Below are 23,705 nucleotides of genomic sequence, written 5' to 3' on the forward strand. Positions count from 1 at the left end.
CATGTTTGCTGAGGTCTATTGCGAACAGCAAAATCATGTCAGCCTTTGTGTCAATCTGACAGAATCCGATCCAGGTAAATTGAACCTAAACAGCAAGAGCACTGGTCCAGATTGTCAAGAACACGGATGCACAACGTGCCTGGTTACGAAAATAACAATTTTGTTTGCCTTTATCACATCACTTGCAATATGATACAGAGATGCCAACCCCAAAAAGTGTTGCAAATATAAGTTTCAAGGATCAAAATGACTTTGACTAGGAAATTAATAGTCAAACTAAATGTTTACAATCATGATGGCTCAGGGAAAGATCATATTAGACTGATCAAGAGTGAAGCTCTAATTTCTCATACCTCCAAAAGCAGATTCCAAAATCATCAGCATTACATTTCTTGTCTCCTTTCTGCAAAAATGTACTTTATTTCATGAAAATATGTTTTTGTCAATAAATCTGAATTGTAATGAATTTTCTTCAAATTTTCGTGGAATTTAAAGTGCAATCATATTGGCATAGTCTGAAGCTTAAATTCGTGGCAACTAAGACAAAATCGTAGAGGTAAGCATCTCTGAATATACAGCAATCCTGGTGGTCTGTAAACAAGTGAGAGTGTGTGGACAAACATTTTTGTTGCAGATTAAATGATGCTATAGATAAACCAGTTATATGTATGTACCAACAGCAAGCCCAGCAGTAACAAAGCAAATGTTTGATGTCCACCTACAACCAAATGATTAGATCAGTTTTGACATAGAGAGATAGCATTCCGTGACCATGGTAAGGCAAATGAGTGTAATGCCATGTTACAAGCGTAAATGCATAATGTGCATGTGCTTGAAAGTGCAGCTGTTTCTTTTAGTCTTGACTAGTTTCATGATGCATGTCAACTGATGCCATCCCTTATGGTTTGCCCACTCGGACACAGTACATTAACTCTGAGCCAGCTGGTCAAGTTTTGTTCCTCAGTGCCAATTACAAGGCTGATTGAGTGAGTGAACTTATTTTACCACCGTCTGTAAATAATCAAGTCTGGATCAGACAATCCAGTGATGAACAGGATGAGCAACAATCTTGGGAACCGATGACGTGTCACCAAAGTCAGTGAGTCTGACCACCCAATCACATTAGAAGCACAGGTTGCTAAAGAACTTTCCTACTCCGGATCTTCATGGATATTGTGTTAGTGAGAAATTCACTGGTCACAAATAAAATCAAACTGACTGTAGTACTGCAAGAAGGCTTTCCAGAAAAACAAACGAGATCAGAGAGTTTGTCAAAGTTTCGAGAACTGTATTTCCAGATCACATAATTTGTGAAACGTACACAAGAATCTTCAGTCTATATATCTTATATATATCAATGTCCTTTATACAAATATTATATACTCCACAACACTACTATTATGAACAGAAACAAAACAACTACAAACAATAGTCATGATAAGTTCCATGCATCACATTCTTTTCCCATCTCATACAGAATACAAGTACAGTAACAATAACACTCAAGTGTAATAAATCCTTACTTTCACTCCCCACCACTCCACCTTATCACTCCATCATCCCTTGTCCCCTCCATTGCCTACTTACACAATCTCGTGCCAGCTATCTCAAGGATCTCATCACTGAATACACTGTAAAAAGAATACGCATTGTTGAGCATCATTGATATCTCGGTTGTCTTACTTTAACATCTCGGTTCCGGCAAAATCCTTCATAATTTATCATTATTCAGGCTCTTTTAACTTGATACAGTGATGTCTCAATATTTCAGATATCTCGATATAAAGTCATGGTCCCAACACGCAAAATTACCTTTATAGCTATTTGTTTGCAAAGAAACTTGATGTTCATCCACTTTTCATGGGCAAGTATCCCTCTGAACTCAAGTTGTTGCCACACATTTACACACGGTGCGACATGAATCAAACGGATGTGGTAGTGTAAACTAATTAGCGCTAACTGAGTTGAAGGAGTCACTTGCTTGTTTTCTAATTAGGATTAATTAAGAAAGCATCAACTAGGAAGTACATGTTATGATGAAATACTACCGTTAACAGATTATGGTTTCGAAACAAAACATACTGAGAATCTAATGAGGGTTTTGTGCGGGGGCATGGTGGGCGAGCTGGCTAAGGCGCAAGGCTAGTGATCCAGCGAGGTTGATGTTTCGGGATTGAGCCCATATGTGACCGGGTGTAAAAACCTTGGAGTCAACTTAGTGTGCAGACTCTTTCAGTGTCGTCACAACCCCTAGTGTACAGTACACAACCCTGTGCACTTAAAAGAACCCATGAATCCGTTGGTATATGACCAGATGGTGACCACATGAACACGTGCATACACCTAGTTGCGGGTACAGCAATGTGCAGTAAACTTGGACAAAGTACTGTGACTACATGTCCCAGTTCAGCCAGTTGTGAATTGGGTACCTCGTTATAATGAGAGAGACACAATAAACTTGGTGCGCCTAGTGGCAGCAATAGCTGTATACTCTCCAGGGACTTGAGATTGAAATACGATGTGCTGTTGAGATTGACAACCAGTGACCAAGGGAAAAATACCAGCGCCTTGAGCATGCACAACTGCATGGATATGTGCGCTATATAAATATCCTATATCCTAATCATGTAAACTAGCATTTGATTGTTCAATTGTCCCTAAACGATATGTGACGATATGCCCTAGTTGGATGTCTCAATTTTAGGTAACTCGATATTTTTTCTTGGTCGCATGAACATCGAGAAGACGGTGCTCCACCATATATCAAATGATGATTCTTAACAGTTTTACAACTGCATAACAGTGGAGATATGTTCCTTACAACAGCTGTACAGACACTCAGTGTAAACATAATTCTGCCTTGAATCTGTTTCCATATTGTTGTTAAGTCCCAGAAGTGTCATCAGCCTTAGCACTAGATAGAGACACAAAGCTGTCAGGTGACACACATCAGAGGTCAGGGGGTTTCACACTGTAGTCCTCGTCCGTCTCCAGGCCAATTTCCTCCTGGGAAACATATCAGGTAGCTTGTTGAAATGGATTAACTGTTGTGTTCAAGATGATATAGTGAATGCATGTGTCTGTGGCTGATTGTACTGGCGATTGCTTCATTCCACAAAGGGATCATATATACTATACAGTGGAAGCTGTCAAAACCGCCAGCTGTCCCATCCGGCAAATTGTCAACACCAGCATAAAATCTCTGTCCCGTTTGTAGATAGTATATTTACAATCATTCATATGCTCTTTAATCCATCAGCTGTCAATTCCAGATCTAAGCATCAAACGAGCCACCTGAATATGTGTTTATACAGTAATCAGAGCTGTCTAATCTGGCGACAGAAGGAGTCAACCAGATTTGTACAAATTAATCATGCATTGAAATAACTTGGTTGCTGACAAAGGTAATATAATCATAGTTCAGTATGGGTATGCTTATACATGAATCATCCACTGAGAGGAAGTGAATTGTCAACTATTCAACCTTACTCGAGACAAGTGACTGACATCAGGGCCCCGTTTCACAAAACTCTCGTAAGCCTAAGGTCTCGTAACTTTTCTCGTAACATTCCTACTTCCTATGTTACAGTATAGGAGGTACGAATGCTACGAGAAAGGTTACGAGACCTTAGGCTTACGAGAGTTTTGTGAAATGGGGCCCAGGAGGATTAGGATATGGTTGCTTGCAATCAGCTTTGTGAGCAGGCCTGATCAACCACTTCAGCATGGTGTGTCGTGCATGATGTATCCTACCATGACCATATATGGTACTTACTACAAGGTGCTTCTTGGTTTTAGGATAGCCCTCCAGAATAGCATTGATGATGTCTGTGCTCTAAGAAAGACAAGGAAACAAGAAATATTAGTTTAAAGAACCGTACACTTGCAACCAATAGTGCCACTTTATCCCATTACCAGTTTTGTTGTAATACACCTCACCTATTTGAAGTATGGTGAGGTAGACTGCAGTGGTATCAGCTCTTTGAAAGCGTTTCAGCAATAACAATTTAGCAGGTCTTTATCAGCAGCTCAGCATGTATCTGCAATGACTTCTTGAAAAGTATCAGTAACTGACCCTTGAGTGAGTTTCAGCTACCTTGAAAAAGTATCTGCCATTGTTCTCCCTACAAATTTCTGTAACAGATCATTGAAGATGTTTCACCATATGTCCAATGGACAATCATTAGCATTGGCTCTCTAACAGGTATCAATATTAGACCCTAAACAGGTACTAACATTGGCACCCTAAACAGGTACCAGCAATGGCCCCCTAAACAAGAAACAGCATGACACCCTAAAGCAGTATCAGCACTGGCTCCTAACCCAGTATCTGTAATGACTCCTAAAGCAGTATCAGCACTGGCTCCTAACCCAGTATCTGTAATGACTCCTAAAGCAGTATCAGCACTGGCTCCTAACCCAGTATCTGTAATGACTCCTAAAGCAGTATCAGCACTGGTTCCTAACCCAGTATCTGTAATGACTCCTAAAGCAGTATCAGCACTGGCTCCTAACCCAGTATCTGTAATGACTCCTAAAGCAGTATCAGCACTGGCTCCTAACCCAGTATCTGTAATGACTCCTAAAGCAGTATCAGCACTGGCTCCTAACCCAGTATCTGTAATGACTCCTAAAGCAGTATCAGCACTGGCTCCTAACCCAGTATCTGTAATGACTCCTAAAGCAGTATCAGCACTGGCTCCTAACCCAGTATCTGTAATGACTCCTAAAGCAGTATCAGCACTGGTTCCTAACCCAGTATCTGCAATGACTCCTAAAGCAGTATCAGCACTGGCTCCTAACCCAGTATCTGTAATGACTCCTAAAGCAGTATCAGCACTGGCTCCTAACCCAGTATCTGTAATGACTCCTAAAGCAGTATCAGCACTGGCTCCTAACCCAGTATCTGTAATGACTCCTAAAGCAGTATCAGCACTGGCTCCTAACCCAGTATCTGTAATGACTCCTAAACCAGTATCAGCACTGGTTCCTAACCCAGTATCTGTAATGACTCCTAAAGCAGTATCAGCACTGGTTCCTAACCCAGTATCTGTAATGACTCCTAAAGCAGTATCAGCACTGGCTCCTAACCCAGTATCTGCAATGACTCCTAAAGCAGTATCAGCACTGGCTCCTAACCCAGTATCTGTAATGACTCCTAAAGCAGTATCAGCACTGGCTCCTAACCCAGTATCTGTAATGACTCCTAAAGCAGTATCAGCACTGGCTCCTAACCCAGTATCTGTAATGACTCCTAAAGCAGTATCAGCACTGGCTCCTAACCCAGTATCTGTAATGACTCCTAAACCAGTATCAGCACTGGTTCCTAACCCAGTATCTGCAATGACTCCTAAAGCAGTATCAGCACTGGCTCCTAACCCAGTATCTGTAATGACTCCTAAAGCAGTATCAGCACTGGCTCCTAACCCAGTATCTGTAATGACTCCTAAAGCAGTATCAGCACTGGCTCCTAACCCAGTATCTGTAATGACTCCTAAAGCAGTATCAGCACTGGCTCCTAACCCAGTATCTGTAATGACTCCTAAAGCAGTATCAGCACTGGCTCCTAAACCAGTATCTGCAATGACTCCTAAAGCAGTATCAGCACTGGCTCCTAACCCAGTATCTGTAATGACTCCTAAACCAGTATCAGCACTGGCTCCTAACCCAGTATCTGTAATGACTCCTAAAGCAGTATCAGCACTGGTTCCTAACCCAGTATCTGTAATGACTCCTAAACCAGTATCAGCACTGGCTCCTAACCCAGTATCTGTAATGACTCCTAAAGCAGTATCAGCACTGGCTCCTAACCCAGTATCTGTAATGACTCCTAAAGCAGTATCAGCACTGGCTCCTAACCCAGTATCTGTAATGACTCCTAAAGCAGTATCAGCACTGGTTCCTAACCCAGTATCTGTAATGACTCCTAAAGCAGTATCAGCACTGGTTCCTAACCCAGTATCTGTAATGACTCCTAAACCAGTATCAGCACTGGTTCCTAACCCAGTATCTGTAATGACTCCTAAAGCAGTATCAGCACTGGCTCCTAACCCAGTATCTGCAATGACTCCTAAAGCAGTATCAGCACTGGTTCCTAACCCAGTATCTGCAATGACTCCTAAAGCAGTATCAGCACTGGCTCCCTAACCCAGTATCTGCAATGACTCCTAAAGCAGTATCAGCACTGGTTCCTAACCCAGTATCTGTAATGACTCCTAAAGCAGTATCAGCACTGGCTCCTAACCCAGTATCTGTAATGACTCCTAAACCAGTATCAGCACTGGCTCCCTAACCCAGTATCTGCAATGACTCCTAAACCAGTATCAGCACTGGTTCCTAACCCAGTATCTGTAATGACTCCTAAACCAGTATCAGCACTGGTTCCTAACCCAGTATCTGTAATGACTCCTAAACCAGTATCAGCACTGGCTCCTAACCCAGTATCTGTAATGACTCCTAAAGCAGTATCAGCACTGGCTCCTAACCCAGTATCTGTAATGACTCCTAAAGCAGTATCAGCACTGGCTCCTAACCCAGTATCTGTAATGACTCCTAAAGCAGTATCAGCACTGGCTCCTAACCCAGTATCTGTAATGACTCCTAAAGCAGTATCAGCACTGGCTCCTAACCCAGTATCTGTAATGACTCCTAAAGCAGTATCAGCACTGGCTCCTAACCCAGTATCTGTAATGACTCCTAAAGCAGTATCAGCACTGGTTCCTAACCCAGTATCTGTAATGACTCCTAAAGCAGTATCAGCACTGGTTCCTAACCCAGTATCTGTAATGACTCCTAAAGCAGTATCAGCACTGGCTCCTAACCCAGTATCTGTAATGACTCCTAAAGCAGTATCAGCACTGGCTCCTAACCCAGTATCTGTAATGACTCCTAAAGCAGTATCAGCACTGGTTCCTAACCCAGTATCTGTAATGACTCCTAAAGCAGTATCAGCACTGGCTCCCTAAACCAGTATCTGCCATGGCTCCCTAAACCAGTATCTGCAATGGACCCTAAACCAGTATCACCACTGGTTCCCTAAACAGGTATCATCATTGGCCCCTAAACAGGTATCTTCATTGGTCCCCTAAACAGGAATCACAAAGGCCCCACCTAAATCAGTATCAGTAATGGCCCCTCAAACCCAGTATCACCAATGCCCCCTTAACTAGCATCAGCACTGGCCCCTTAAACTGGTATCAGCAATTGTCCTTTGTACAAAACTGATTAACCACCCTTTGAACAATACTAGGCAGTGATCCAATGTGTAAATGATGACACCAAGAAGTACTTGAATACTAAAGTACTGAAATATGTTTGAGCAATGGCCTCAAGATGATTCAGCAATGTATCAGCAATAGCCACACATATGGCATACTGACTTCCATGGCTTCCATTGGTTGACGTATGTGTCAACCAAGTCAGCGAGTCTGACCACCTGATCCCGTTAGTCGCCTCTTACGGCAAGCATAATCAACTTTTATGGCAAGCGTGGGTTGCTGAGGGCCTATTCTACCCCAGGACCTTCACGGATCGGAGGTCACACAAGACAGGCATTCACTCTGTTCCTCTGTCAGTCTTTACAAATACTCACAATTCTTTTCCTCTTCTTCCATTCCTTCACATACTTGACTCTATCCTTGTAAACCTGAGAATAAAATGAGAGTGTCAAATCAGGTTTGCTCACAAATGTGATGAATTAAAAGTGAACAAATGGTATTAATCCCAAGCCTAGTCGTCAAAAGGTTTACTCATCAAACTGAAAAGCCAGGGTTCAATTCCCCACATGGGTACAATATCTGAAGCCCATTTCTGATGTTCTCCGCCGTGACATTGTTGGATTGTTTCTACCAGTGGTGTAAAACTCACTCAGTCAGATTACATAATGTAATCAGTTTGTAACATCTGGATCAGTGGATGACGTCAATCCCATATCTTCTTTTTTTTAACATAGAAGCATTCTGGGACCACAATAGATGTGCTGACTAATCAGCATTAAGAATCAGTACATACAAACTAAAAAATCTTCCACACACTTCTTCCTGCCTGAATTGTGTGTATGGTAACATGAGACATATCTGGTCTTGCCTTGTCTTTCTCCTGGGGAGTTATGAACACCTGGCCATCCTTCAGCTTCCCCAACTTCTCCTGCAGGGACACCATCTGTAACATATGATCGGCTGGATGAACCAGTGTGTGAGTGTATCAGTGTGTTAGGAACACTCACCAACAGTCCAGCTATATGGTGGCGGTCAGTAAATAATGTCTGGACCAGACAACCCAGTGATCAACAACATGAGCATCGATCTGTGCAACTGGGAAACGATGACATGTGTCAACCAAGTCAGCAAGCCTGACCACCCAATCCCATAAAATCGCCTCTTACGACAAACATAGTCGCCTCTTATGGCAAGCATGGGTTGCTGAACTAGATGAAACAGAGAAACAGACGAAGAGTTGAGTTGGCCTTTACATCAGATTGCCGTTATTTCAGCCATATAGTGACAAGATTAAGTCTGAATTCAAACACATGAGTTATATTTTGAAAACATATTTAGTCATTAAATTATTATTCAGAAACAAAAAACGCCACGTCAGCAAATTTAAAATCAGGCAACTTGTTAAGTACATTACACAGCTACAATTTAAGGTACAGTGAACCTTCCTCAGGTAGCTAACAATGAGATGCCCGCTCACATGGGAATTCATTGATGAAGAACCGTAGCCTCCAGCATGTTGAAAACTACACTATTTTCAGAAGGTCATCATCTGTTGGCCTAAGAACCCAAGCATTGCACATTATGGCGGCAGTGTGTAAATATTCGTGATTGGGCCAGACAATCTAGTGATCAGCAGTACAAGACATGAGCATTGATTTACCCGACTGGGATAAGATGACATGTGTCAACCAAGTCAGGGAACCTGACCACCCGATCACCTCAGTCACCGCTTATGAAAGCATATGTTGTTGAAGATGAATTCTATCCCTAATCACATACACTAATTTTAAATGCGTCGCTAGAGTTCAATAACAGTTCAACTCACATCCTCTGATCTTCACCATATCATAGGGCAGTGGAGTAGTCTAGAGGTTAAAGTGTTCGCTCAACACTGTGAAGACACAGGTTCGATTCCCCACAGGAGTACGTAAAACCCAACTCACTCATTCCCTCACTTGTATCAAACGAGAGTAAAACCATCAAACATATCAACACCTACTTCATTTTCAATCCGTTCTGTTTCCTTTTTTGCATCCTCTGTTGACATGGCATTGTTCAGGGTCTTCAGTTCTGAAAGAAAAACACAAAGTAAAATTGGTCCAGATTCAAAATATTCTTAACATCTGAAGAATACACAAAGGCCATTTTATATAGCTGACGAAGACAATCTGGCATAGTTGAGACAAAACACTATTTTCTTTTACTACAACCCACAAAAACATCCGGGCAATTACATTTCAGTGTTATTCAGGTAAAATATGAAGCTGGGCAAACAAATCCTCCTGATAATCATCATGTCATAGATTTTGAGAAACACTTGACATGGCATACATTAAACACTGAATGTCTTTAATGTATGTAAGAAAAAACACTCCACTGATTTTGTGAACATGATATATCATGTCATTCTAAGAGTTGAGCATTTTGAGTGTATACATGAGACTACTTTTACACCATTCTTTAACAGTCTTCCAGCAAATATCATGGCAGGGAATGCCAGAAATGGACTTCACACAATTTGTCCACATGGGGAACTGAACAACAATTTCAGACATGAGGAGGTAACCCTTTAACCATGAGGCTTTTCCACAGTTCCCAGTGTTTGAGTGATTGAGTTTAGTTTTATGCCACACTCAGCAATATTCCAGCCGTATGGCAGCAGTATGTTAATAATCAAGTGTGGATCAGACAATCCAGTCATCAACAGCATTAGCATCGATCTGCGCAACTCAGAACTGATGATGTGTCAACCAAGTCAGCGAGTCTGACCATCAGATCCCGTTAGTCTCCTCTTACGACAAACATAGTCATCCCAGTGTTTGAGTACATATCAAAACAGGATGCTATCAAAACTACCCATTAAAATTATAATCTTGCCCATGTCATTGAGTATTTTAAACGTAACAACATTTTAGTTTCCAATCTAGAAGCAAAATAAAACTAAAGTGAAAATTCAAAATATTCAGTTACAGAGGAAAACAAATCATCTTCACCTTATTTGTTACACAGCACTATGGCAACACTACCTGATTCCAGCTTGCGAACTCTATCCTGGACCTGTTGAACAGACTCTGTCAACTCCACAATCTTCGCATCCATACTCTTCAACTCAGCATCATCAACTTCAGGAAAGTTACTCTGAAATGTGTACAGTATGGTGTGAACAGTGTTTTCTACAGCCTTAAACAAACTACTGGCAAACAAGGATAAGCTGAGCACCAACCTGACAACTGACACATATTAGCATGTATGAGTGGCGCTCACTGGTGTTCGATATTGTGGGCAAAGGGGAGCCAGGATCATGTGCAATGCGATGGGTGAAGCATGTGAGAGTATCATGAGCAAGGTGAGTGCAGTGTGTGAATCAATTTCATCATCATGCACTGCACATGCACTAGCCTACATCTGCTCTACCTATAACAAGCCAAATGAATTTGCTCACTGCCATGAACCACCTAATTCACATAAACAATTTCTCTGCGCCAGTTCAACTTGCCTTGTTTACCAGAAGTTACATAGGTATATACCCCAACAAAGAGTTGCTGTTTTCTGTGAGAAACCAAATTTACAAATCTTTGACAGACATTCACAGTGACAGATCATGAAGGTATGACAGATATCCACAACAATTTTTTGTTGCGAGTGAGTTGGGTTTTGTGCTGCTTTTAGCATTATTCCAACAACATTAAAGTGGGGGATACCTGAATTTTGCTTCTCACATTGTATCCATGTGGAGAATGGAACCCAGTCTTTAACATGATGAGCAAATGTCTTAACCGCTAGGATACCCTACTGTTTGTGAAGATCTGTCAGGGCTACTTCTTTATCAGAAGAACACTGGGTAAGCGTAATGTATTTTTTTATATTTTTGTAACTTATATTGCACATAACTATAAACACTGTCATAAATCAATAACGCTGGGTTGTCAGGAAGAGTAAAACCATTTTTTTCATGTGAATATTCCTTATGTAACTTATGAAAATGACATTAAATGTCTTACTATACCTGGTCTGCCACATACACTTTCTGCTTGCCATAAGCTTTTTCTCGAATCTTTCCATCAGCTGCCAAACTTTCACAAGCTTTTGTGATAGCCTGAAACATAGATTTATTACAACATGAGTGTATTCTGTCTTCATGTGGCATACACACTGCTTGAGACTTCAGATTCATTTCAGAATGTCTGAACCACAGAAACAGAGTCTATGCCAAATCTTTATCAAAGACCATGGCGGTTTGAAAAAATCAGTGTTACACCATTGGCTACAGACTTGTCCATCAATGCCAAGCACTAATATTTTTTGGAAGAAGAAAACCATCCTTTTCAACATATTTGGCCTCACATATGTTCATGATAAAGTTCATACTTTAAGTTATGGTCAAACATACATGAAATGAGACTTTTCAAAACCTGGTTAATCGGGAACTGTTTTTTATTTGTACTTACAGTTTTACCATATTCTTTTCCCATATTATTGAGAAGGTCAGTTACACTGTAGGGTCTGTTTTGACGGTTGAGGTAGTCAGCCACAGCTTTTGAGGCTGAAATACATACAAAAGTGACATTAGCACAGGGGCTTATAACCCTAAAAACTGCCATCAATGTATATCACTAACAAGTCATGGCACTACATAAAAGTGTTTTATCCCTTTATATATGTAGCAGGGCGTGGAGTCATCCCAAAGATGACATCCTTACCTTGTCAGCTTGCTGACTGGGTTAACCTCTTAGGTCATGTGGACAAGACGTCCGACTTCGGATCAGAAAGTTCGTCGTTCGAATCCCAGCACGGGTCTCGGAAAGTTTGTGACCGCTACATATACATGCTATAGTGCTAAGACTCCGTTAGTGACACCACGCTGGCATAATGGGGTTTTGATCGGATAAGGGCAAAATATTTCTTGAACGAATAATGTCTCTTGTCGATCCCCTAAACATTATAAAAAAACAAAGTCTACGTTTACAGAAATATAATAACTTTCGCTGACATCTGCACATACCTGCGGCATCTTTGTTTTTACTCATGTCGTCGCAGATGATGTTTACATTTGCTATTTCATAAATGGCGGGTGTTCTTCGAAGGGAGATAACTCCCTTGTTGCTGTCAGTCGGTGACCGCAAGCAAAATACATGTTTTTGGACAAGCGGGGAAAATGTACTTGAGCTTGATAAAAACTTCATCACACCAAGACAATCGTTTCTGAAATGATAAATTGCGCCTGTCGGTTCATATTCTTGACGATGTTTGGGTGTTTTTTGTAATGTATTTTCCCGTAATGTTAGTTGTGCAGGGCTATTGCATACAACCAGGGAGACTATGTATAGAGGGAGAAGAAACTCACCGAACAGTCCCTGAACCTATGCCTCGGGTCGTTACCATTGTAGCCAATATGGCGGCAGCGTAGTATTTAAGATTGAGCCCGGTTTATTTTCACACAGATTAGTGAGTGAGTCAAGTTTTACGTCGCACTCAGCAATATTCCAGCTTTTGGGCGGCGGTCTGTAAATAATAGAGTCTGGACCAGACAATCCAGTGATCAACAGCATTAGCATCCATCTGCGCAATTGGGAACCGATGACATGTGTCAACCAAGTCAGCGAGTCTGACCACCTGATCCCGTTAGTCGCCTCTTACGACAAGCATAATCAACTTTTATGGCAAGCATGGGTTGCCGAGGGCCTATTCTTCCCCAGGACCTTCACGGGTTGGAGGTCACACAAGACAGGCATTCACTATGTTCCTCTGTCAGTCTTTACAAATACTCACAATTCTTTTCCTCTTCTTCCATTCCTTCACATACTTGACTCTATCCTTGTAAACCTGAGAATAAATTGAGAGTGTCAAATCAGGTTTGCTCACAAATGTGATGAATCGTGGGAACCGATGACATGTGTCAACCAAGTCAGCGAGCCTGACCACCCGATCCCGTTCGTCGCCTCTTACGACAAGCACAGTTGCCTTTTATGGCAAGCATGGGTTGCTGAAAGCCCATTCTACCCCGGGACCTTCACGGGGAGAACTTAACAGTGTATTTTGGTAATCTAATAGTAATAGTGAAAAGACAATGCTATTTAGAAAGAGGTCAAATGCAACATATGTTATATCTGAGATTACCCCTCTCTGCAGTGTGCGAAATAACCACTGTATGACCCACTGGTGATCCCCCAAAACTTTGACTACAACATTTCTGGTTCAGTGCACAACTAATCCTCAAGATGATACCAATTCTTTTGATGGACCAGTCGATTAAATCAAATAGAGCAGACGTTATGTTCACACAGCATATTTAGTACAAGTTCAGCACAGTTAAAAGAAAAGGCAATTTAGTACATGATAAACATGGTACTCTGTGTTGATCATGTCATGCATATTAAGTACTTTCCCTAAAATATGATATTTGTCTTGAGATCAGCAATTGAAAAAAGCTATCTGGTAGGCCCAGTAAATCTTTACGAGCTAGCCCGACAACTAGTGAATTTGTGTGGGGTCATTTAGTAAAAGCAATACTTTCTCCGAGTTGTAAACTAATAATATACTTTTGAATCATGCAATAGTATATCCTGATAAAACATGTTCATCATACGAACAGCTACATTCAAATTTCGACAAAGTGAATAATGTGTGGACTATTAACTTTCAAGCATAGCTAGTGCGACAGCTGGCAAAAGAAACTACATCGCTCACTGCTCACTTGATAGGAACAGCGCTGTTGGTAGGAGTGGTACACGATGCACGTTATATGGTCAGGACCTGGGCAGTCTGTACCCCTGGTGATTTGAAGCAGTGTTTTGACTGACAAACTCCACCCACTCGTACCTAAACGACGGGATTGTCAGACCTTTCTTATGGATGCAGCGTTACCTGAGAGTGTTTGTGGAGCTTTTTTTACATAGACAGTTCTTTGCAAAACGACACAATTCTCCCGCTTCACCTAAAGAAGAATCGAGACCATTATTGTTCACCATTGGCGGATCCACGGGTCTGAACCCCCTGCTTTCAAAATTCCTTGATCCGCTCATGTTCACAGTGTGTTTAATCACATTAAACAATTTTGAAAAAAACCCAGCAAAAACCCCCATGTTATTTCATTTATTTTGAAATGAATCCGTGTTATCACCGAGTTCATACCTTGTACCAAAAAAAAAATAAATGTTTTCTTGCTTTGAACTAGGATTCGATCCTGTGTCGCAGAATTATGACTTGAAACTGTCAGTTTATGTGATGCAGAGTTACCTTTTCAAACTGTCGAGCGGAATGAAAGATAAACCAAGTAAACAAGAACAATAAGTTGTTGCATTGTATTGTATTAGTTTAGAAATTATTATCAGAATACATAACAGTATATAGTAAAGGGAAAAGAACAGTGATGAAAATTATAGAAATGAGAAAGTTTGTGAGTATGTATTTCGCATGTGCAATCATGTGATGATTTTATATGCAACCATAAGCAAGCATGGCGGCGAAAGTGACACTTTCAGGATTGTCAGTTCAAGAGGAGGGTGAATATAGGGATAGGGTACGGATCTGTGCCGAATATAAATCACATCTATCAGTTCTCAATATAACTTTGGATTTTGGGAGCAGGTATGTAGTTTACAGACACACTTTCAGTCACTGTCAGGGAAATATCACTCAAAGTTGTCGGTTTCAACTCGAGAATTGTCGGCCAGCGAACTGCAGTTCACGAAATTTAGCTTCAAGCCTTCGCGTAACTGGGCCTAACTGTTTTCGGATGTAGCTCTACATTCGCTAATTTTTCCATCGATTTCTATCATTGTTTTAGAGAGGGCAAGGCTTCGTTCCAAATAGATAATCCACATTTCAAAGAGGCCAGCTGACCGGCTAGATGTTTGAGCTAATTAACCCACCCTATGTCTAGCACAACCTACCACGAGCACAGAGTAGGCACATACGATGCGCCATTGTCACTTAGTTCTTGAGCCACATCTGGTAAACCGCCTGACGGCCTCTGGTGCTCTTCTAACTTTGTACTTTAGGTTAGCTGTCCTACCTCATTTAAACAAGTCACTATCCCAAGAAAGTCTCTTTTACCGAGTTTCAAACTTTGTGGGGAAAGTGTTTATAGTACATGTGCACATGGCAGTTTTGGGCAAAACATTTATACATTACACTGCCATGTCCATTTCAATAGTTTTGGGAATAACATTGTTTGTGACAGTATGAAAGGAAATACCCAATATATCCTTTTCCATTTCAGATGTCACAAAAACATCTCGGTTTCCACAGACCAGACAAGAATTACTGCAGAATTTGATGCTGGACAGTGTATATTCCATTTAGAGAATGTGGAGTTGCTTCCCCTGTCATGTAGAGGATTGCAGTGGCAGCTGAGTGGAGAGCTTCAGTTGACTCTGCAAGTAACAGATGAGAAGCAGCATTTAGACTGTGAGGATCAGTTTGGGATTGCATGTAGAAAACAGGAGGATGTTTGTGCCAGCATTCAGATGCATCAAAACAAATGTTTTTGTGCCTGCTGTGGTAAAAAAATACTTAAAGATCACGGGTGAGTGATATTACATATTAAGCACTGATCCTTGTTAACTCATCTGGTTTCAATTTGCTATGAGATATGTAATGAGTTATGTTACGACTTGCTTGGAACAGCGTAAGAGATTCTGTTTTGAATTTGTCAGAAGTGACGAGTGCTTATAAGCATAATTAGGAGGGTATTGCAGAGAATTTTCATCTTGCAATATATTGTGATGTGGAAGCATAAATTGCAGTATGTATTGCAGTATACTGCCCAAGAAATAATTGAGTTAATGCTTGATTTATAAAGCAAAAGCACAACAAAATCACTTGATTAAGCTTCGATATACACTTTTAAATCATTGCAAAAACAAAAAATTAAATGATATTTGGCACAAATGACACAAGGAAAAGAACATCAACACATTGGTTACAAATTTGAACTAACTTGTCATATACTTTGCTGAAATTCATCAATATATATCTGCACTATTTAATATTGAGTTCTTAATGACTGATTTCAGTGTCTTCTCAAGAGTATTGCCACTTCCATCAGAAAATTGGTCGGACTTGGCTGAGTTCTGGTTTTGTCATCGCCATGGTGATGAGGAAGACCAGACTCCCAAAGTGTCACCTAAACCTGGAGATTGTTTAGTGGGAAGTCTCCACATACTTTTGTCTCAGTCTCACTTGAAGATGAACTCTGTGATGTACAGTAAGAGCAATGAGCTGATCAGATGCAGTCGATGTAGAAACATTCTTGGAGTGTCTATACAGGATGAAGATGTTAAACCACAGAAAAATGGTATTTAATGGCTTGACTTCACCTGATCATATTAGTCATAATCATGTGTTTTATTCTCCTTTCTTTCTCAAATATTGTTAGTAGGCATTTTGATATACCACAATGTCACCCTTATATGTCTGTCTGTGGACATTTCAACTGACTTTAAAAAATCGATGCTTTTCTGTATCTGTTTGATCTCCCTTCCAGATTCCATTCAGTTCGGACCCATAAAGACAGGGGTTAGAAATGATCTTCAGTAACACATGCTTGTCTTAGAGGCGAAAATGCTGTATGTTTACGCGAAAATTATCATTGATGATGGGGAAAATGTATTGAGGTCAACATCTGTAACAGGAAGAACATTTTGTTGCCCCATATTACAAAAGTTGACAACTAGTGAAGCTTGTCGTAGGAGATGACAAACAGGATTGGATGTCAGACTCACTGACTTGGTTGACACGTCATCATATCCCACTTGCATAAGTCGATGTTCATGCCATTGATCACTGGATTGTGTGGTCCAGATTCAATTATTTAAAGACCGCCACCATATAGCTGGAATATTGCTGAGTATGCTGTAAACTTAACTCACTTACTCACATCTGTAAATTTCCCCTGTATCTGTATCACTTCTAAATGTACTTCAAAGTCGTAATCATTGATCATTCTAATGTAAGTAATTTTTGTCTCCTAAGAAATAGGTTTGCTGATGCAGGATGTAGAAATGTTCACCAATTATTGCACTCGTTTTTGAGGTTTTTGCCAATTTGTCCAGGGTTGATCCATCCGAGCAGTGATGTCAAGAAGCCTACACCCCTCTGTCACCTTTATCTCCATGCTGTCACATTCCAAGACCAGCCTAGTCTTTCCCCATCTGTGTGAGTAGAAATCTTTTGTTCATCAAGTCTATCTGTGTTCAGTCCATTTGATTTCATCTCAGACTGATTAACTGCTCACAAACACAAGATCTAATAAATGCAATAAAGCCAAATGTTTCAGTTTCATGAAATCAACAGACCAACTCTAATGTTTTGTCTCATAATTGTAGCACCAGTTGTAAGCTGTATTTGTGCGTCAAGTGCCTCTAGTGTTGATGTGTTCCACTGCAGTTGTTGCTGGAGTGAGTGAGTGAGTCTAGTTTTATGCGGCACTCAGCAATATTCCAGCTACAGACTGTTTAAATCGTTGATATGGCGAAATTCCTGTACTGCACGAGTCCGATGTACAGGTGCATTATCATCTTGAAAAATGTAGTCATTATTTGGATTGACGAACAATAACGGGCCAGATGTTGTCATCTAATATATCAAAGTACTTCAGTGTATTAATATTGCCGTCTACAACCGTCATTGTCCCCACGCCATTGTAGGTAATACATCCCCAAATCATGAGTCCAAACGTTTTACGTGATGGAGGACAGATACAATCACCTAGCCATTCTTCGCCGACTTTTCTCCAAACTCTCACACGACTGTCAGAGCCGACTATAACTTTCCTCATGTCAAATATCTGTCTAAAAAACTGTAAACGGTGCTTGAAGGCACTGCAACTATCCTAACAATTTCAGATCTTTTTATCTCTGCTTCAAATAAAGTGACAATCTTTTCTTTTACAGTCGATGGCAATTCCTTCGATTTCCGACCCATGTTGTTTACTATCGCGATTTCAGTGACGCAGACGAAAAGTGACATCACAACTTTGTCCACGTGAGGCTCACGTGACGTACCAACCACTGTCAAAATTACATGGTGTAAGACGACATAGTTTTTGCAGTGCCTCGAAAATATGGCACGACTTAACACCATATTAAAATTACGTCACAGAATTTTCCGAATACTTATGGTGGAATGCTGTATATGGCGGCGGTCTGTAAATAATCGAGTCTGGATCAGACAATCCAGTGATCAACAAAATGAGCATCAATTGGGAACCGATGACATGTGTAAACCAAGTCAGCGAGCCTGACACCCGTTCCCGTTAGTCTCCTCTTACAACAAGCATAGTCGCCTTTTATGGCAAGCATGGGTTGCTGAAGGCCTGTTCTACCCCAGGACCTCCACGATTCTTGTTGCTGTTGCTCTATCTACACCAGCTTCTGATTCATTTGTACAACCTGTTTATCCATGTTGGAGATCCACCAGCTCTGTCCTTTATTAGCTAGGGTGATGGTGTAGCCTAGTCGTCAAAACATTTGCTTGTCACCCACATGGATACAGTATGTGAAGCCCATTCCTTGTGTCCCCAGCCATTATAATGCCGTAATATTGCTGCATAAAATTGAACTCACTCACTCATTCACTCCTGTATCAGCTGTGTTTGTGTTTCAAGTGGAAAAACCAGAATGATTCATCCTTATCTCAATTCGATACGATTTTCGATATTGGGTTGTCAATTTGATAATTTTTTATTGATTCTCCATACAAGTAAAAACATCAGATTTCATCCAACTCTCAGAGCCGGCTCTTTCACTTGAAGTCCATCATCAATTTGGCAATGTCTACTTGCAACAATTCCCATTGGAAAAGTACTAAATTAGCCCAGCATGTACCAGTTATCATTTGCCTTATTTCAGCGCTTAAAACTGCTCGTGTCAAAATTAGGTTCTGGTTCACATATCACATCAAAATTGTGATAATGGTTAGCAAAAATCGAAACTAAGGTGTCAGATTCGATTTTCAAAGAATCGAACCAAACTGTTGGCGCCCTATACAGTTTTCTAGTACAACATGTGTGTGAGATACACTAACTCTCTCCCATATTAGCTGTGTTTGTGTTTCAGGGGGAGTGCTTCTAGTGTTGAAGTGTTCCTTTGTCAGTTGTTGCTGGAACAGAGTCGACTCTATACCAGCTACCGATTCCTCCTCCAGTCTAAGAATGCAAAAGAGGAGAACACCATTAAAGTCCTTGTATGTACACCATTAAATTTAGACAAACTGATTACAATCGTTTGCTCAGTTATAATACTTTGTACATTTTGAGTATATTTGTTTATTGCATTTTAAAGATATTAAAATATTAGCATTGTAGTTTATTACACACATTTTAAACTCTTTGTTTGCAAAATTTAGTAAATGTCTTCATCATCAAGGCTTGTTAACATTCATTCCTTGACATTTGTGATTAGGGTCCAATTGTGTTTAAAGTTTTCACTCATCATCCTGAAATCTAGCTTTGATCCATTGTATGGGTATAATGTGTAAAACACATTTCTGGTCTCGGAATGTTGCTGAAATACTGTAAACAGACAAAGTTTTGCAGGCAGGAAAGTTCTGCCAGCATTGTGAATGAACTCCAGGTGCAAAACTTTCCTGGTATAATGGCATCTCTCATTTTGTGATGAAATTATTCCCTGCCCATGTAAATTATGTGATCAAAGATGGTGACCATATATCGCCACACATTCAGCACACAACAAATAGAAGTAATTAGTCCATGAAAGATCCACTGGCCACTGATGACTTCCTCCCTCTTTTTGTTAAGAGTGGCAATGCTTGTGATAATTCATGTGACATTGAGTTACCAATTCCTTATTGATTTAACACAGTGTACATGTGACAAGGGATATGTGCATAAGCTCACTTTGATCCATTCATTGTAATTGTTCTCTCTCGCCAATTTCTCTCAGCATTTTGGCTTGATTTTAGGTTGGGAGGACTTGCAAAACAGACACTACAAAGAATAGGCAGGGTTGTTGATCATGCAAAACAATGACAATGAGGAACTTTGTTGATTTACATTATTGCTAAAAGCAGCAAGCAACCATGTGTGCTCACTCACTCACTCACTCACTCACTCACTCACTCACTCACTCACTCACTCAGGTTTGTCTCATGTATCTGTAACTGAAGTGCTTGTCAAAACAGCATGAAACTTGATTGCCACATGAGTCACTCACTCACTCACTCACTCACTCACTCACTCACTCACTCACTCACTCACTCAGGTTTGTCTCATGTATCTGTAACTGAAGTGCTTGTCAAAACAGCATGAAACCTGATTGCCACATGAGTCAAACACTCACTCACTCACTCACTCACTCACTCACTCAGGTTTGTCTCATGTATCTGTAACTGAAGTGCTTGTCAAAACAGCATGAAACTTGATTGCCACATGAGTCAAACACTCACTCACTCACTCACTCACTCTTATGCTTGATGTTTGCTTGTAGTTATGGCTCATCGATCAGGATCTGACACTCTACATGGGTGAAGGTCACCCAAGTCATCCCTCACACAGTGTCAAGGTCAGTGGCAGCAGGGTGGTCAAGGTGCTCTTTCGGTCAACTGTTGGCAAAATGGACAGGTAAGGCTTCCTGGCATTAAGTTTTTGAGTTAAGACAGTTGGAGTCAACTACCAATTCATAAGGGTGAATACATGGTCAGACTCAGTGATTCGGTTGATTGGATGTTATCTGCTTCATCATCGCAAATAATATTAGTGACTGGTTTGTCTGATCCAGGAATAATGTTAAAAAACCCATGAAAGTTACCATTAGCTGAACTTATTACAACAACCAGTCGTGGATATTATTGCATGTGGATTAAAACTGGTTCACTTAATAGTCTTATGCGTTAGTGCAGTGAAAGATAACAGTATTTATTGCATTATATTTATTTAGGCTGCACTTGTGTTTTAGATGCAAATGAAATTTCTCTCTGCAAAAATTCGTATTTGGATGTGGAATTGCCTCAGAACGGCATCCTAGGTAGATATCCCTACTGGAATATGGTGAACAGTGGTGTAAAACTAACAATCCATTCATACGTTCATGGATATAGTTATAATTGTTCTGACTACTGTGTTACTGGCAAACAAAACATCAAACACACCTGTCTTTGCTTCAGCTCAGCCTCTAGTCGCTGTGATATGTTCTTGTACCAGACATGGGAGAAGGACAACACTGTTCATGGCCTGACCTTGCCACGCCCACTCATTCTGCAGCTGGTTTCCCTGCTAGTCAGCAATACGTCCCTCCTGCCCACCTCGCACAGACATCTCAACGGTTTCCATGTAAGGAGTGGTTTCTTTATGCTGAAGGGTCATTGCATTACATATATGTACCTCAGGTGCATTTCTGTGTAGAGAAGGCAGTGGGATAGCCTACTGGTTCAAGCGTTTCCCCTACTGGTTAAAGATCTGGGTTTGATTCCCAACATGGATACAATATGTGAAGCCAATTTTTGGTGTCTTCTGCTGTATTGTTTTTGGAATATTGCTGAAAGCAGCGTAAAACCAATCTCACTCACTCTCTCTATGTACGGAAATGTACCCTAGCCAAAATCAGAATATCGAAACATACATTAGGACAAGTCTGTTCTGCATATTCTATTTGTGCCTTTTTCTTTGCTGGAACTGCCATACTGTTGTAAAATATAGATGTATGCATAGAGGCACTGCATAAGAAACGAGCATACCCAATGACTATTTCACAATGCACAATACCACTTGCTGTCAGTTGAAAGGATACTGCCACATATGATTTCAGTTTTGGGTTGTGCAATTTTGACCCCAACATTTAGGGTACTGGTTACATTTCTGTATTTTAATTTTGTTTAGGGTACATATCTGTACATAGAAATATACTTGGGGATACACTTCTGTGGTACAACAGACAACCGACAACAGCCCCTAAGCTTCAATAACCATCATGACACTACACGTCGTGAAATATGCTCATTCCGTCAGAACTTAATAGCTGGCATTGTATGTAAAATTAGTCAATTAATAAAAACTGATATTTTTCACACGGATGTACTGCATTCCAATACATTCCATCACCTATTTTATCTACACTAGTACTTGATATATGTGAATTTGAGGGAAACAAATAAATCCATTAAATTGCAACGGTGCACCACATTCTCTTCCCACAGAGGTTACTCCTGTCATATTTACCTACATAACCTCTGTTCTAATACAGTCATACTTCAAGGTTCTCGTAAAATCTCCTTGCGACCCAAAATCATAACACAATTATCTCCATTCTTTCTATCCAATCTGATCATGTGTTACATCAACTTACATCCTATGTGGTGATCGTCATGGAGTTAGTTGATCAGCAATAGAAGGATAAATTTGGTAATACATGTTTAACTGAAAAGCAGAAACTAACGCTGTAGAGAGTGCAGGAATCAAGTGACAAGATGTTTTTGCTGATGTGCCACTTTAGACATTTCATGGCTAACTTAATCTGATTGAAACCAATCACAAATCCAAAACACTCACACCATGAAAGGGCCGTATTAGGACGGAGATTACGTAGGAAGATATGACAGGAGTAACCTCTGTTGGATGAGAATGAGGTGCCTCAATGAGTTTGGAGACTTGAAGAAACTCAGACATGCTTCTTTTAGGGCTGTAGCATTGCAGAACTGGATGAGTGGAAGGGAAAATATTGCAGTAACTGAATCACTGGTCACATCGTCTCACCAAGTTAACTACTTACCTGTTCGTTCACACATTCCTTTTCTAACCCACATTCTCCCCAATCTCTCTCTGCCCTGCCGTGATATTGCTGGAATATTGCTAAAGGAATGCAAACTAAACTCACTGACAACGGTTTTTCTGTCACTCTAACCCATTCACCCACCCGACTCTCACCCTTTAAGCCCCCAACTCTCTCTAATTCACCCACCCAAACAAATAGTAAATTACAGTTACCTCCCCTTAACCCATACCATTGTCTCAGTGGTGTTTTATAGATGAAGAAATTACAAAAGTCATCAGGAGTTTTTTGCAGGCCAATATCAGATGTGATTTATAGCGCAGGAGTGAAATGGTGTAGCCAAAATATATTATTTTTATAACATGACTTTCATGTTTTTCAGGTGAGTTTCCTCCTAAAGGATCAAAACACAGAAAATAACCAACCAGTGAAGAGATAGCTTCCAGCATTCACCTCTGTGTTACTGGCAGCTACATGTAATGGTGGATCATTTTGCTGTTCATATTAAACAACAGTATTGTTTTGGGTTTCACGTTTGTTGTTTAACTTTTATTAAAGTTTTATATCAATTTGTGACTTTTTCTGTGTATTTTTGTGTGTTTGGACTGTAGCAATCATAGGGGACTGAATGTGAGAAGCATGCATATTTGGTGCCTCAGGTTTGAAGCTTTTTGTATATATATTATAGTATGTCTGTCAAATGATAAAATTATAGTGATGTACATTGATGTTTAGTTGGATCATATAAATCATCAATACCTCA

The 23,705-nt window shown here is 40.4% G+C and overlaps 2 protein-coding genes across 2 annotated transcripts; one reads left to right on the plus strand and one right to left on the minus strand.

The window, feature by feature from the left end:
- Positions 1-1,265: 1,265 nt before the first annotated feature.
- LOC137255998 (homologous-pairing protein 2 homolog) lies at positions 1,266-12,291 on the minus strand. The gene is made up of 9 exons (XM_067793636.1): positions 12,220-12,291; positions 11,666-11,760; positions 11,224-11,313; positions 10,244-10,355; positions 9,217-9,287; positions 8,086-8,160; positions 7,592-7,645; positions 3,776-3,835; positions 1,266-3,006 (listed from the first exon to the last, which is right to left on the minus strand). Exons 1-9 carry the CDS (start codon positions 12,242-12,244, stop codon positions 2,950-2,952), a joined length of 639 nt encoding a protein of 212 aa, XP_067649737.1. The 5' UTR covers positions 12,245-12,291; the 3' UTR covers positions 1,266-2,949.
- Positions 12,292-14,647: 2,356 nt separating this feature from the next.
- Positions 14,648-23,511, plus strand: LOC137256553 (E3 ubiquitin-protein ligase E3D-like). The gene is made up of 8 exons (XM_067794411.1): positions 14,648-14,804; positions 15,439-15,744; positions 16,235-16,515; positions 17,273-17,375; positions 19,277-19,403; positions 20,666-20,799; positions 21,342-21,507; positions 23,325-23,511. The coding sequence occupies exons 1-8, from the start codon at positions 14,674-14,676 to the stop codon at positions 23,379-23,381; spliced, it is 1,305 nt and encodes a 434-aa protein (XP_067650512.1). The 5' UTR covers positions 14,648-14,673; the 3' UTR covers positions 23,382-23,511.
- Positions 23,512-23,705: the final 194 nt, after the last annotated feature.

Source organism: Haliotis asinina, chromosome 11 (assembly GCF_037392515.1).
Source record: "Haliotis asinina isolate JCU_RB_2024 chromosome 11, JCU_Hal_asi_v2, whole genome shotgun sequence".
NCBI lineage: Eukaryota > Metazoa > Mollusca > Gastropoda > Lepetellida > Haliotidae > Haliotis > Haliotis asinina.

Coding starts and splice junctions, on each gene's coding strand:
- LOC137255998 (XM_067793636.1), bottom strand. CDS start 12,244: ATGAGTAAAAACAAAGATGCCGCAG. Junction 3,836..7,591: donor GGAAGAAGAGGAAAAGAATT/GTGAGTATTTGT, acceptor TGTCTTTCTTAG/AGCACAGACATCATCAATGC. Junction 3,007..3,775: donor AAACCAAGAAGCACCTTGTA/GTAAGTACCATA, acceptor TATGTTTCCCAG/GAGGAAATTGGCCTGGAGAC.
- LOC137256553 (XM_067794411.1), top strand. CDS start 14,674: ATGGCGGCGAAAGTGACACTTTCAGGATTGTCAGTTCAAGAGGAGGGT. Junction 14,805..15,438: donor ACTTTGGATTTTGGGAGCAG/GTATGTAGTTTA, acceptor TTTCCATTTCAG/ATGTCACAAAAACATCTCGG. Junction 19,404..20,665: donor AGAACACCATTAAAGTCCTT/GTATGTACACCA, acceptor GTTTGCTTGTAG/TTATGGCTCATCGATCAGGA.